The 15,538-nt window shown below is 41.2% G+C and overlaps 1 protein-coding gene across 2 annotated transcripts; it reads left to right on the top strand.

Annotated features, from left to right (window-relative positions):
• Positions 1 to 440: 440 nt before the first annotated feature.
• Positions 441 to 15,538, top strand: klhl14 (kelch-like family member 14). 2 transcript variants are annotated; one of them, XM_058067159.2, is made up of 9 exons: positions 441 to 912; positions 1,519 to 2,419; positions 3,483 to 3,604; positions 9,204 to 9,293; positions 11,001 to 11,079; positions 11,158 to 11,348; positions 11,520 to 11,678; positions 13,570 to 13,727; positions 13,817 to 15,538. In XM_058067159.2, the coding sequence occupies exons 2-9, from the start codon at positions 1,542 to 1,544 to the stop codon at positions 13,955 to 13,957; spliced, it is 1,818 nt and encodes a 605-aa protein (XP_057923142.1). In that variant the 5' UTR covers positions 441 to 912; positions 1,519 to 1,541; the 3' UTR covers positions 13,958 to 15,538. The 2 variants fall into 2 exon arrangements, with proteins under 2 accessions (XP_057923142.1, XP_057923141.1); XM_058067158.2 differs by lacking the exon at positions 441 to 912 and adding an exon at positions 1,002 to 1,391.

Below are 15,538 nucleotides of genomic sequence, written 5' to 3'. Positions count from 1 at the left end.
TGTTTTTCATTCCACATGGAATGAAAAACATGAAGTGAAAAAGGCTCACCTTATAAACAAAGACCGGACATGTAGTTTATGATGCATATGCACGACTTGAGTATAGAGCACCTTGCTTTTGAAGGACTATCTGCAGGGGTTGGGAGATGAGGGGTTATTTTGGCGATGGAGATTAAGGCAGGGGCTTTTTGTCATTTGTGCGAGACAAGCCATTCATCCATCCAGTTCACAGCCAAAAAAAGGCTGGTCCCAGAAATTAGCAGTTTCAGCTCAGCAGCAAAGTCGCCGGGCTGTGAAGGCAGAGAGAAATTGACTAATTAGCAATGCGCACTAAAACTTGACGGTTTCTCTCCATAACAGCGAGGGGTGAAAAAAAAAACCATGAGACTCGCCTTTTTTCTCCCCCTTTTCCCTCTTTCCTTTCTTCCATAGATGTTTGAAATCGCAGTCATTTACGCTCGACAGTTTTTACAATAGCCTTGAGCCATAATTTTGCGAGTCTCTCCAGCATCCATACCCCTGCATGGTCTCTCTCCACCGGCCATGCACGACCGTTTCTCTCCCCAACCGTGGATTTCCTATTACTCTCGTTACGACTCACTGAGCCCCAGGCCCAAGGATAATGATGTGTTGTTTCTTGGTAGCATAATTTGTCACACGTATATTTCTTCTTCTTCTTCTTCTCTTGCAGAAAGCACGGCTCCCCTCTCACACAGTCGCACACTTCTGGTTAATTCCGAGGATTCAAATGATCAACAAATAACCACAACCTAATTTGGACTTTTTTTGCGGGGAATCGCTTTTTTTTAAAAAACAAAAACGAAGAACAAAAGCAGAGGGAATCTCACATACCGGAACCCCCCCCAGAAGATTACTTTCTTTTTAGAGTGTGTGCGTGTGAGTGTGTGTCAGGTAAGTTGTGGCTGCTCTCATCATTTAGTTGTCACACTGGCGGCGCGCGTAAGTTTACGCACGCACAAATGGCGTTTTGTCGTGACGTGTCCGCAACAAAAGACTCTGACATCGCGGTGAAGTTGTACCTCTTTTCTTATTTGACTTTGTTTTCTACGAGATAATTGCCTTTTTTTTTCTCTCCGGCGCCGTGTGCTCGTCTCGTATAGCCAGCGTGTGCAGCAGCAGAAGCGGAGAGGGAAGAGAGGATGTCTGCTCCACGCTCTCCCTTAGCGGGGATTTCGCATTCTGTATCCGCCGAGTGGAGCATCGTTGCCGGTTAGAGCTCCACAGCATCTCCGTCGTCTTTGTTTTGGCTCACCTGCGCCCCCTAAATCACAGCTTCTGTTTAAATCTACTAGGAACGGATGGGAGTATTGTACGACGGGGACTACTGTGTTTTTGTTGGAAGATGAAGATGACCTAATCCCACATGGGATGTAAATGCTCTGCCATTCTGGATTGATAACTTATCCAAAGGCTGCTTTTACATAGACTGAGCCGGCATGTGTTGTGCAACTTCGATGCTCTGAGGTAAATGGCTTGCATGGTTTATCTGTTGCCCAGGTGGCGTCCACAGTCAGGAAGTCATGTCCAGATCGGGTGATAGAACGTCAACCTTTGACCCAACACACAGTGACACGTTGCTGCACGGGCTCAACCTCCTGTGGAGGAAGCAGCTTTTCTGTGATGTGACGCTCACCGCCCAAGGACAGCACTTCCACTGCCACAAAGCGGTGCTGGCGTCCTGCTCCCAGTATTTCAGATCGCTCTTCTCCTCCCATAATGCCATCAACAACGAGGGCGGCAAAGGAGACCAGGGCAGCAGCGGCACCCCCTCGTCCTCTCCTGATGACAAACTAGTGACCCCCAGCGCCAGGCCCATCAATAACCTGGTCCTGCAAGGCTGCTCCTCCATTGGACTAAGACTAGTGCTGGAGTACCTCTACACTGCCAATGTGACTCTTTCCCTGGACACAGTGGAAGAGGTGCTGTCGGTCAGCAAGATTCTCAACATCCCCCAGATCACCAAGCTCAGCGTGCAGTTCCTCAATGATCAGATATCAGTGCAGAACTACAAGCAGATTTGCAAGATCGCCGCACTCCACGGGCTTGATGAGACCAAGAAGCTGGCCAACAAGTACCTGGTGGAGGACGTGCTGCTGCTCAACTTTGAGGAGATGTGCGCCATGCTGGACGCTCTGCCGCCCCCGGTGGAGTCGGAGCTGGCTCTCTTCCAGATGTCGGTGCTCTGGCTGGAGCATGACCGAGAGACCCGCATGCACTATGCTCCGGATCTCATGAAGAGGCTGCGCTTCGCCCTCATCCCAGCCCCGGAGCTGGTGGAGAGGGTGCAGTCGGTCGACTTTATGAGGAGTGACCCTGTGTGCCAGAAGCTGCTGCTGGATGCCATGAACTACCACCTGATGCCCTTCAGGCAGCACTGCAGGCAGACCACAGCAAGCAGGTGAGACAACTAACATGAGGGATCACTTTTTAAAAATATGCGTATTATTGTCAAGTTATGGTGACCATGTTTTGACTGCTAAGCATGTAGGTTAACATGTTTTTCATTCAAAAGAGTTTAGACATTTGAGCTGGTGGTACTTTCTTGCACATGTTTTACTCACACAACGAGGCTAAACCGCATGCCTAGCATGCCACGCTACAGGACTAGCTAGAACTATTGTCAGGAAGTTCATTCCTTGGCAGTGATGTCATCATTTCCCCCCACTTATAAGCATCAGTGTTACTCCATCATCATTTTGAATTTTAAAAGCAAAAATCGATGTCCACATCACGACTGTAACATATCTATTTGCACACATGGGCCTAAATGAACAAGAATTCGTGAATCCTCATAATTAGTTTCACATGCCACTGTTCTTCTTCTCTCAATTAATCACCATTATCTATGTCCAGGGGGTCATTTGCATATGAATAACCCCAAAAAGGCTTCCAAGTGGGCCAGTAGCAGAGAGAAAAGATGCTTTGTGAGTGACATAGCCATTCATTAAAAAAAGACCGCTAAGAAAAAGGAAATAAGGTGAATGGTAACTGGATGTAATGTAAGATAATTACTGTATATTGTGATTAATTGGTAGATTTGTGTTAAAATCCATTAGCAGGCAGACAATGCTCCTACATGGAGAATAGAGTGTTCCACCACCAGGTTATATATCATATGCAAACTCCCACAAACGACTAGTGCATGTCACATGAATCATGACAGCCAATGAGATGGGGACATTGTATAGGCAGGGTTATGTAGTCAATTGCCTTTTTAGCCTCCGGCATGGCACCCTGCAGGACCATCCTCGCTTCACTGCTAATTAGAACGATACCTTTAAGAGTGTAATAACCATTTGATAACAGATCACTGTGATAAGTGTGCCTTTTGTTAATTGTAATAAATGTATTCAAGTCAAGTGAAAATACAGTGATAAAGATGTTCCTGGTGTCGGTCTATGAAGTAAGTATTTTATTTATTTACTTTACTTTTTTCCTCATACACACTGTTGTCCTTACAGAATCCGTTCCAATAAGAGAATGCTGTTACTGGTGGGTGGTTTGCCTCCTGGACCTGATCGCCTCCCCAGCAATTTGGTCCAGTACTATGATGACGAAAAAAAGACATGGAAGATCCTCACAAGTGAGTTTCAAAATCCTTTTGATTTTTTTCCCCCCTCAACTCACAGCATCTCCTGTTTCGTGGCTTTTTATGATGGGGAATGGTCGTTCCTGTGGATGACTTTAACGCGGGTTAATTTGAGTGAAGGAGTTCCCTAAATCCTTCAGGTAATAATATATCACTATCACTTTTTAATATAAGTTTCTAATCAGAGCGTGACTTCACGGCACTGCGGCACTTCACGCCCGGTTCCCCTTGTTTTTGCTGAAATATGCTGCCGAGATGCATGATGGGATTCACTTGAATCTAATGATCTACTGTGGCAGAGATTGAACGCAGGGACGTGTGATATCTTTACTGAGCAGCTTTTAAATTCGTCCTGATTATTCACTTGCAGTGATCAATACTAGCTAGATTGCTGTAATTATTTACTAAAACACAGAGTAAATGTGGTTGGTGGCCTTATGGCTGTGAACTAATATTGGCTTTGGAGAGAAAATAAATGCGAAAGAGCTAAGTCACTTGCGGTTTTGGTGAATAAATACAATCTCAATAAAGATTTGTACTGTATTATAATAGTGTTACATTTAAAGGATACATAAGGAATATATATTTAAAAAAACAATAGGGTATAAAGTCTACTTAACTTTGAAACGACTTTGGTACAAAATCACATCCTGAAATAAAGTCATAACAAATAGTATTGACTGATAAAGAGATAATAGATCATTATGATCATTGTGTCTTGAAGCAATTGGGGCAAAATTCTATTCCAGATGCCCTTCCTGACGAATACCGATAGTGCTTACTAGTGGAGATTCAAACTCGAGGCATCCACCCCAAAGTCCAAAACGCTAACCACTACAGCAGGGCGGGCTCTGTGAGGATCAGATGGTATAGATTAAAAAAAAGTGTATACAGTAATCCCTCGTATATCCCGATCGCAGTTCTAGACCCGACAGTGATAAGTGAATTTCTGCAAGAATATTTTCATTGTTCAAGCATAGAAAACAATATTAGAGCCATTTGGACATGAAAAAACACCCTTTACACTTGCATTGCCCAACATAGTAGACATAATAAGAGTAAATAAGCCATTTAAGACTTGCATTTGTGTGTTGCTATAAATATGATCACTGGGGAGCTGAGTGGCAAGCGAACAACAAGTGACGTAGGGGGTTCAGAGTTAAGCTTTAGTTTGCCGTAGGTAATGGCCGTAATAGTAACTCATGTTTTTATTGGGAATTTTTCTTAGGGATTGCTGTACCTGCTGTGAGATAATTCGAAACTGCAGTCAAAGTTCTGTTCTTTGTGATCAAATCTGGTGTTTGTGTGTCACCTGGTGACTAGTGTAGAATAATACATATCAATTACAGCATCTTTGAATTTTTCAGCCAATTCTATCCTTCAAAATGCTTAATGTCGGCAAACAATACATAAAATTTGCTTCATATTTTTTCCACTCTGTGTGTATGCTAGCAGCCCCGCCTCCACCCAGTGAGACAAAGAGACTTTTTGACGGACAAAAGGGCTCACTTAGTTCATGCCATTGACACAAACAAATGTGCTGTGACAATGCACAGAGTGAACTTTCTTCCTGCCTGTTTGGATGCGTGAGACAAGGAAAAGAGACACACATGGCAACAACCAGCAAAATTATCCAGTTCATTAAAATTTTTTGTGTGATTAATTAATGAATTATTTTATTATTTTTATTTTTTTAATTAATGAAATATTTTTGTACATGTGTGTTAATAATGCACAGAAGTTTCCCGTAATGGTGGGGGGTTTTTTTGAGGCACGATTAACATGCAGGCCTCCTGTTTGACTCTCGACCCACACCATAGTTTGATTGAAGCACGGTAACTCTGTAACCACAAGTGGGAACAAATATTGAGCTGAAATGGAGAAAGAAAAGAGTATTTAGATTGGTGAAATAAGCTTCAAAGCCCTGGCAGATGGCTCTTGTAGCAAGACCAAAGTTATTTGTATCTACTGTCGTGTTTGACTTATCAGGGATTACATGGCCTGCCAGAGACTGGAGCAGTGCAGGTATTGTTTTTATTGTCATATACAGTGCTATCTTGGCATAAGTGTGGCCCAACTAACCAGTGTTTTTTTGACATTACTTTTATGCATTACTGCTTAGTATCAGAAAATATAAGGTGAAAGAAAAAGGGGAGAAATACAGCATGGTAATACATCTGTGGGAGAACAGTAGATGGTGCGTTCAATGACCATCAAACAAAGTAGGACAAATTGTCGCTTGCATTCAACATTGAACAACTTGGGGATTTTTAACTAATGCATAACTAATGTCCATTGTTACAGCATAGTAATCAATACAGTAATAAAATTATTAACATATATGTATTTTAATCACTGTGAAATGACTGAAAAAAATGTAATGAAGAGAAATTGCCCTGCTGAAAGCAAATATGTGTTTTAGGTATTTTTCACTTGTATATTTCATGAAGGAAATGTGCATTTGTGCAATGAGGCAAATCTTTAATAATAATCCTTTCTAAATGTTCCTAAATTGGATTTACTACTCATAAATATTGAGAATTTAAAACCAGTGTCATAAATAACAAATGTTACTTTGAGCTGACACTGTAATAAAAAAAAGTTGTGCGTCAGTGTGAGAGGTCTCACTCGCTCACATTTTGTATTTGCTGAACCTTTGTGGGCGAGGTTAAGAGCTAATATGCTGATAACAAAGAAAATATATTATTGGTTTTAAATATTAGCCCATATTTTCAAATTTTATATCACTTTACATGACATTTCATGTAGTTATTGTTGTAGTTGCACATCAAATCGATTTCCTGTACTTATTAGAGAAATGTATTTTTAGCTGCGTTTAAATGTGATTAATTGACAAGTTGACTATGGACAAATGTGATTGAAAACATATATATGGATTGATAGCCCTAATATATCCATCCATCCATCTATGCATTTTCTATGCCACTTATCCTCACAAGGGTTACAGGTATGCTAGAACCTATCCCGCTGTCTGGGGTACACCCTGGACTGTTGGCCAGCCAATCACAGGTCACATATACTAGACAAACAACCATTCACACTCACATTCATACCTATGGACAATTTGGAGTCGCCAATTAACCTAGCATGTTTTTGGAATGTGGGAGGAACATGCTGCATACTTTTAGAGCTGATTTTATTTTTTAATTGCGCATCATCTTCTTCTACTGCTCTTTCAATGTGATGTGTATGCCTTGCAGTTGGGTGAGATACAGTTTGAAAATGACAATCAATTATTGAATCTGTAAATAGATCAAGGAAAGGTAATCGAAATCCCATTCATAGACACTAACACGGTTCAAAAGATGTCCAGGCTGGTTCCCCAATATTGTAACATAAAGGATTAGAAAGTAGATCTTTCCATGGTCACCATGATGACAGCAGAGACTCTATTTTCTTTATTCCAAGCCCATCTACCAATGACCACCGACCAATTATACAGTACAGTTGCTTTAAGGACATTCATATTCATAATTCTTTGTATTTCCAGGAAAAAAACTATGCTTTTGTTAGTTCACATTTCTTTCCTCCCCCTCACTTGCCATCCTTGACCTTTTAAACTCACCTCTAGATTGTTCTCATATTCCAAAGGTCATACTTGACATAATGGCAAACCATATTTTTCTATTCAATTCTATTGAGTTCTTACTTGTGGTAGTTGGAGACATTTCTCAGCATTAGCTATCATTTCCAGGCCGGCTTTCTTGTGAAATCTTGTGAGTGGTTTTTCGGTTGTAGTCTTTTCAAGTTTATTGTTTGTCCCCCAAAGATGTCTTGTTAGTCGACAGGCGCGTATTTTACCAGAATTCATCAGGGTGCTCTCTACAGACATGCACACACACACACACACACACACACATCAGGCTGAAGCACGCTGGTGTCCGCACTGTCATTTGCTCATTACCCTTGCCCTCATGGGTATTAACGGCAACTAGCAAAAAGGTCAGTGGGGATTTCCATCACTTCCATCACCAACTTAAAAAGTTAACACTTAAATGGTCCGTGGCCTTGTGGAAGGACAAAATTGCACAATCATCCCCTGAGCACATCAGTGAGCATCTGATGTAGACTCCACACAATGGATGTGAAAGAGGAGATTATTAACATTCAATCATAACTTTGCAATGAGGCGAAACCTTAGAGGGACAGCCTTTGATTAAGACATTCATCAAGATAATTTGGGAAGATTCTGATCTTCCCCCTTGTTGTTTCACATGGAGCCACAGTCCCGGTGTGAAGTTTGACACCGAGTGTACCCACAGCAACGTGCATGAACGCCAGACAAAGACAATAACATCTAACAATCACACTGTACAATATGGCTGCTTGAAAAATAAAAAGAGACTCCACCCTAGTGTGGAAGCTGCTATGATGGTGGAAAAAGACACGAGGCAGAGCTGGAGCAGCCTTGGTGCATTAGCCATGTCGTCATTCAAGCGTCCCTTTTGCCTCTATGCAGAGGTTTCTGACTCCCTCTAGTGAGCCCTTGAGCTCAGTGTAAACAGCAACCACGGTGTCCGTGTCAAAGAGGACGCTGCCCATCACTGAGGATCTAAAAGCAAAAGGGCACCGGTTGCTAGATTAAATTCTCCCAATAAGCACCAACACAGGGAAAGGTAAAAGTAAATGGCATGTTTTATGTCGTTCACTAATCAGATCTAAGACGTCTCTGCTGCACGCCCGTGTCCGAGACACCTGTAGAGACAGGACAAACAACCCACATCCTTCTCCCGTATTGCTTCCCCAACTTTACTGTAGCCTCGCCTCTCTGCAGAGCCACAAGCTCTTTTTTTTTTCTCCTACAAGTACAAGATGATTTCAAGTCACTAGACATCAAATAAAAAGCCGCCCATCCGTGGCCTATATACTGCTGACTGAACGATAATGTAAATAGCATGTAAGGGAGTTTGGCAGTCATATGGCACTTGTCTTTGAGGTGCACTGGAGGCAGGCAACCTAATCCCCTCGTTCAAGATAAAGCTGTGTTTAGTGTATGTGGTATTAGCTCCTATCTGAGCCCCCCCCCCTCCACTCCACCCCACTCCGACAAGGAGCGGCACATGTCAAGACGGGCGGAGTGAGATTGCAGCGAGAGGCCAATTGGAAAGAAATGAGATTCAAGGCTGTCTAATTCTGCAGAAACTGTGATCCATCAGGCAGTGGGAAGGCGACAGTGGAAATGACTGATGGAGACAGACAGGTGGGCCTTAACATTTCACTGATTTGTGCTCCACAAGACCCCCCCCCCCACCCCGCCGCCCACGCCCAAGATTTATTGAGTGAACACGATCATGTTCATTACGACTGTCACCCAAGACCATTTCTCCACATCTCAATGGGGGTCACTGCAACCGAAAATGATGGAGGACAGGAAGGGGGGTGCAAAAGCAGGTGACCCCCACCAAGAAGTGTGTTTTTTAATGATAACAAGGATACCCCAGACTACTTTTTCCTCTTCTACTATTCCAGGAATATTCTGTGTTTCTGAAGGGTTCTTCATGGATGTTCAGCTCCCACCTTTACTGTACAATTCCTATTATGGACTAATGTATTTTCTTTGTGTCTCACTCAGTAATGCCTTACAACAGTGCCCATCACTGCGTTGTGGAGGTGGAAAACTTTCTGTTGCTCCTAGGAGGAGAGGATCAATGGAACCCCAATGGTAAAGCCACGCACCTCATTGGCATTTCATACTCCAATTGATTTTGTACTGCTGCACTTTTAGTCTTGTTAAGCCAGATGAGCACTGAGTGGACACGCAACACCCTCAGTCACACTTGTCATTATTTGGCGCTGAAAAGTGACAGTGAAATCTTTTGATGTGTCAAGTTGTTTGAGGGGCCTTTTTGTACAAACAAGTAGGAAACCAAGACAGCATAAAGCTGATTCTGTGTTTGCAATATAATGTGAAATGCAACAATTCTACCATCAACATGAAAGTGGATGTTTATTCCATTTACACTATTAGAATCTGGCATTTGCTGTTCATGCTAACCAGCCCATATAATGAGGCTGGGTGGCTAAGCTATAAGTGAAGCCAATTTTATCAACACTTACCAGTTCTGTTCAATATATAGTCCATGAAATGCTCCTAGGTAGTGCTCCCAGTTGCGGCAGTGATAGTGGGTGCCTACAACGTATTTAAATGCAGCAGTGTTAAAACATAATATTGCTCTGAAATAAATTTGCCAGCCTACCTGTGTAGCAAGTGTTTCCCCATATGTGTTTGGTGAGTGGCTTCCTGTTAGCTATTTATTAGTTATTGGGCGTCATGTGATCAAGGGGTGAACCCCTAATTGGGTGCACAGAATCACATGATTCAAATCACCTGATGCTGAGTGTTGGTATATGGCAGGGGTCGGCAACCTTTACTATGAAAAGAGCCATTTTACCCCCTTGCACACTAAAGAAAACTAACCTGGAGCCGCAAAACATATGTTTAAAACAATTAGGGAGTATCAAAGTAGTTCAGATAACAAAAGACGAGTTGGAGTACTCTTGCTAGTATTGGAGATAAACTTACATAAATATATGTGTAAAGTACAGTAAACTTACCTGATTTGTTTACTCTGGCGCAAACAAGTTCCCATGCACCAGTTTTTTTTTAAAATGATCTCTAATATATTTTTTGGAATTATCAAGTAGTTCTGGGAAAGTATTACTTAACCATTCAGTGGTGCCCAGCCAATCACAGGGCACATATAGACAAACAACCATTCACACTCACATTCATACCTATGGACAATTTGGAGTCGCTAATTAACCTAGCATGTTTTTGGAATATGGGAGGAAACCGGAGTACCCGGAAAAAAACCCACACATGCACGGGGAGAACATGCAAACTCAGGGTGGAATTGAACTCGGGTCTTCTAGTTGTGAGGCCTGCGTGCTAACCACTCGTACGCCGTGCAGCCCATGGTAAAGTATTACTTATTTTCCTTCATGTTTACTTGTGTGAGAGAGAACTGAATAGCATCCTGTCTGCTGTCAGAACTCAGTCAGGATGCATTCATGGTCTCACACAAAGTTGGATTTTTTTAAACTCATTACAAACACATGCATTTTCCCCACTCGGGTGTTAAAAAATATTCAAACATTGCAAAGGGAGCCACAACAAAGAGGCTGAAGAGCCACATGCGGCTCTGGAGCCGCAGGTTGCTGCCCCCTGGTATATGGTAAATGAAACATTTTATTTATACTTTATATATATATATATATATATGCATTTATAATTATATGAAAGGGTATTATTAAATAAAAAATATATAGTATACAAGTATATGTAAAAAAATTATATTACCATTTTCACTTGGGTTACATTTCCCTATGTACATTTTTTACATATGACATTTTCTCCTTGTACTTTTAGGAAAACACAGCACTAATTTTGTAAGTCGCTATGATCCCAGATTCAACAGTTGGATACAACTTCCCCCTATGCAGGAAAGGTGAGGCCATTCTTTTAATGAAACTGCATCAACTTTACTATACAATCTTCCACATGACACTTTCCTCCTCCTCCTCAGGAGAGCTAGCTTTTTCGCCTGCCGCCTGGAAAAGCACCTCTATGTGATCGGTGGTCGGAACGAGACGGGCTACCTCTCCAGCGTGGAGTCGTACAACCTGGAGACCAACGAGTGGAACTATGTGTCGTCTCTACCGCAGCCTCTGGCCGCCCATGCTGGAGCAGTGCATAACGGCAAGATCTACATATCAGGTTTGTTGAAGTCCCGCCCCACGTTGGAGTTAGCCTTCAACTTAATCCTATACACACTCATACAAACTGGACTTAATGTTGTGACCAAGTAGAATGAATTGGAGTGAAATACAGACTAAATGCAGTAATAATACAGCATGTTTGGCTGATAGAGCTTTTTACCTACTGTAGGCGGGGTCCACAATGGCGAGTACGTGTCCTGGCTCTACTGCTATGACCCCGTAATGGACGTGTGGGCTCGCAAGCAGGACATGAACACAAAGCGTGCCATTCACACGCTGGCCGGAATGAACGACCGCCTCTACGCGATTGGAGGAAACCATTTGAAAGGTACGCATTGGAACGTGTCTGGAAACGAACAGAAAACAATCAAGATTGATAGTCTTGTTTGTTTGTTTTATTTGTCCTCGTGACCTTGTTCACTTTACTTTCACTTCTCATTTCATCAGTGGTAGAATACCCCGCTGCTGTTTCTTTGTGTTTGTGTTCTCTGCATACCTGCCTGTCTTTGGTATTGGATTTAGAAGATTCTGAAAGGCAAAATCCTTGAGTTGCTTTTTGCTCTGCATTTTCACACTTCAAATATCAAAGAGAGAAAAAAAAATGTTTTTATTATAGTGTAACTTAGCATCTATAGAGTTTTTTGACCATCCGATATTGGGTGCATCAAGTGCACATGGTGGTGCTGTTATTAGACCCCAACGTTTGAATTTCTGACACAGTTCGATATGCTATACAAAACAGCCTGTGTAACTTTTCGGTGTGTGAAATACCACCAAATTTGGTTCATACCTTTTGGGGACTGATAAGCACATTCTGTCAAACTTGAAGATTGTTTGAAAAACATTTCCACCATCAAGCAAAGTATGTGTATAGGAGCACACTACTAGGAAATCTTTACTCCATGTATGCTAGCATGTCTTTCAAAGTATTTTGACCACAAACCATGGCGAGCACCATAAGGATGTTGTAATCTTTTTACACGACTCAGGGTTTTCCTAGGATTTTTTGAAGCTGTGGTGATGGTTTGCATGGGACTGCCACCACTACGTCTGCAAAGTCTTTTTATTATGACAAATAAACATTTTTAATGACTTAATTATTTAATAACATATTTATTTCAGGTTTTTCAACAACCAACAGAGCATGAACCAAAAAACATTGCAAAACTGTTAATTTAATTGCAAAAGTGTTACCTGACCAATTTAGTCCACTAGTACTATGTACTGGGTATCATTACGGGGGCTCGAACCAGTGATCGTAGAGAGTCAAGAGTGCAAGGCATCAAGTGAAAAGACCAGAGCTTTAGCAACATACTTATGCACAGCTGCACCAGCCTGCATCCCTTACAACACTGGTCTCAAACTCAATTTACCTGGGGGCCACTGGAGCTAGGGTCTGGGCAAGGCTGGGCCACATCAGGTTTTCCCCCAAAAAAAAACGCATTTATTAAAAACAGAAAAATATACAAACTTTTTCAGTGCTTTGGTTCCGATTCTCTACAATAAAAGCTCTGATAAAACATTCCACTACTCAAATATCTTAATTTTTATTTTTCTGCACAAAATAAGATGAAAAATAAATAAACAAATCAAGAATAAGGAAATCAATCAATCAGTAATAAATAAATATAATAATATTAATAATAAAACGGCAAATAATAAAAACTTAAGAAACCACATATAGTTGGTGGGTAGACAAATAATTTTTTTTTCAGATTAAAATGAACAAAGCATTATTAGAGCCCTGTAGACATGACAAAACATGACAACACTACTATAGTCACATTTATGCTCTTTTTATTTACAAAATATTGCAGGGTCTTGAGACACATGCTAACTCGCAAAATAGAGAGCTAGCAACCTAAACGGTAGCCTTCAAGTTATTTCCTTTAAACTTAAATAGCCAAAAACTTACCACTTCCACACAGATAGGGAGGATAACTATTAACAGTTATTTAACCTTTAACATGAACATTAATCAAATGTAATAATTTTTTCTGGGTACGTGACACCATACAGCATCCATATCAAACTTGCGCAGGCCGCACTAACATTAAACTTTCATATCAAGGCAGGGGCCTCAAACTAGTGTCCTGCGGGCCACATTTGGCCCGCGTGTTTGAGACCTCTGTCTTACAATAACATGTTAAAAATCTTATTAGTTGTTTGTAATACTCTAAGAAAATGGATGACTGCATACTTGTCTTTCCCGCTCACAGGTTTCTCTCATTTAGATGTAATGTTAGTGGAGTGTTACGACCCAAAAGCAGATCAATGGAACATCCTCCAGACGCCCATTCTGGAGGGTCGCAGCGGTCCAGGCTGCGCTGTCCTGGATGACAGCATCTTCCTGGTGGGGGGCTACAGCTGGAGCATGGTATTGTCTAACATATTAAATCTGACCGCAAGAAACTCAAGCAGCACCAACAGGAAGGGAAGGAATGACAGTATTTTCTTTTCCCCCAGGGGGCTTATAAGTCATCTACAATCTGCTACAGCCCAGAGAAAGCAACATGGACAGAGTTGGAAGGAGAGGTGGCAGAACCTCTAGCGGGCCCGGCTTGTTCCACCGTCATCCTGCCTGCCTGCCTTCCTTTTAACAAATGACAACTAATCCAGCCGAGAGGCGACGAAGGCACTGAGTACCACATGAATTGGGGAGAATAGCACCAATAAGAAGGCGGCAATTTTACAACTAACCCCCGTTCGGTCATGGAGTGTGTGTGTATAAATTATTTTTTTACAAGTTCGACCTGAGCACTTTGGTTCCGCCTCTGAAAGTCAGAAGAGAAGTGGGGGAAAAAAGCGGTGTAAGTCATGTATGTAAACGTCTCTGTGCTCTGAGAAATGGTTTATATTAGGTATGATTTATTTACACTGTTAGTGGTGTTTTTGGCTTCTCTTCTATAGCACGTATAGTGTCCAACTCAATGTTAGCTTTCATCTCTGTCGTACCCTGTAGCCACATAAACCCAATGACAGACTGATTCCCACTGGATCTTGGAGCTAAAGCAGGACTGGGTGAGTTACTTTAATTGTGATACTATATAAATAGTCATCATTGCTCACACTATGTTTTGGTGTGTTGTGCACTTAATCTAAACACCTGGTCACCTGGTTTGATGATATTTTTGCATGTTTATTTTTTTTTTGGTTGGGAAAAATCCCACATTCATGCATCCAAAGTGATCCAGAAATCTGTTTTACTGTGATTTAAAATACACTGTACAAAACATAATCAACAAACCAAATCCTAATACAGTCAAACTTTGGTTTTCTAACACCCCGGTATACATATGATTTGTTATGATTTGTTCACCGAAATGTACATCATACACGTTTCTGAATCGTTTTTTGGTATGCAACTGTTGAATAACCCGCCATGGGGACAAAAAAAAGTTGGCAGCAAGTGCCAGCAATTTAATGAACAGGGTGAGAAACACGACTGACTTTAAGAAAGAACTCTTCTCAATGTATGAAGATGTCTTCAGTATAAGTAAAAGTTTTGTCTATTTCATTCATCATTTACAATGATTTCACATTGTTTTCTGCATGTAAAGATGTAATTATTCTCTAAAATATTTTGTCTCATATTTCCGGCTGTCTGGAGTGGATTAATTGGATTTACATTATTTCCTATTGGAAAAACTGCTTCGGTTTTCATCTGACTTTTTGGAACAAATTCATAACAAAAACCGAGGTACCACTGCATTAATTAATGTTGGAACTAATGACACATTGATGGTACAATCAAATTGCTCACCAATATATGGGAAGTATTTTTAGGTCAAGCGAAGAGTGGCTATATTGTTTTTTTTCTCTCTTGTGCAACTTAAAAAGCGCCACCTCCAGGAGTATTATGAGATACTAAACTTCCAAATCTGAGCATAAAGCAGACCTTAATGCACTTAAAGTGAACCTCAGAGTTCACACTATTGTAAATGAATCATTGTGAATCATTTTAACTAAACAAAAATCGCTTTCTTTCAGTACAACTGAGTTCAGTCCAGTCTACGCTACTGAGTTTAAAAAAAAAAAGGCAAAAGTTTACTCTAAATGTTGAATCCTGTAAAGGTTTGTTGACTTCATTCTTGTACATAATCGCTTGCAGTGAAACATTTTTGTGCACTCAACCGTTTGGATTTATTCTCAAATCCTGTTATGTTCTTTGCATTTTAGAATATGGAA

This window comes from Doryrhamphus excisus, linkage group LG6, assembly GCF_037039965.1.
Source record: "Doryrhamphus excisus strain RoL-2023G ecotype Guam linkage group LG6, RoL_Dexc_Guam_v1.1, whole genome shotgun sequence".
In the NCBI taxonomy this organism is placed as follows: Eukaryota; Metazoa; Chordata; class Actinopteri; order Syngnathiformes; family Syngnathidae; genus Doryrhamphus; species Doryrhamphus excisus.
Note: the sequence above shows the minus strand (reverse complement) of the source record. Positions and strands in the feature narration are given on the sequence as shown.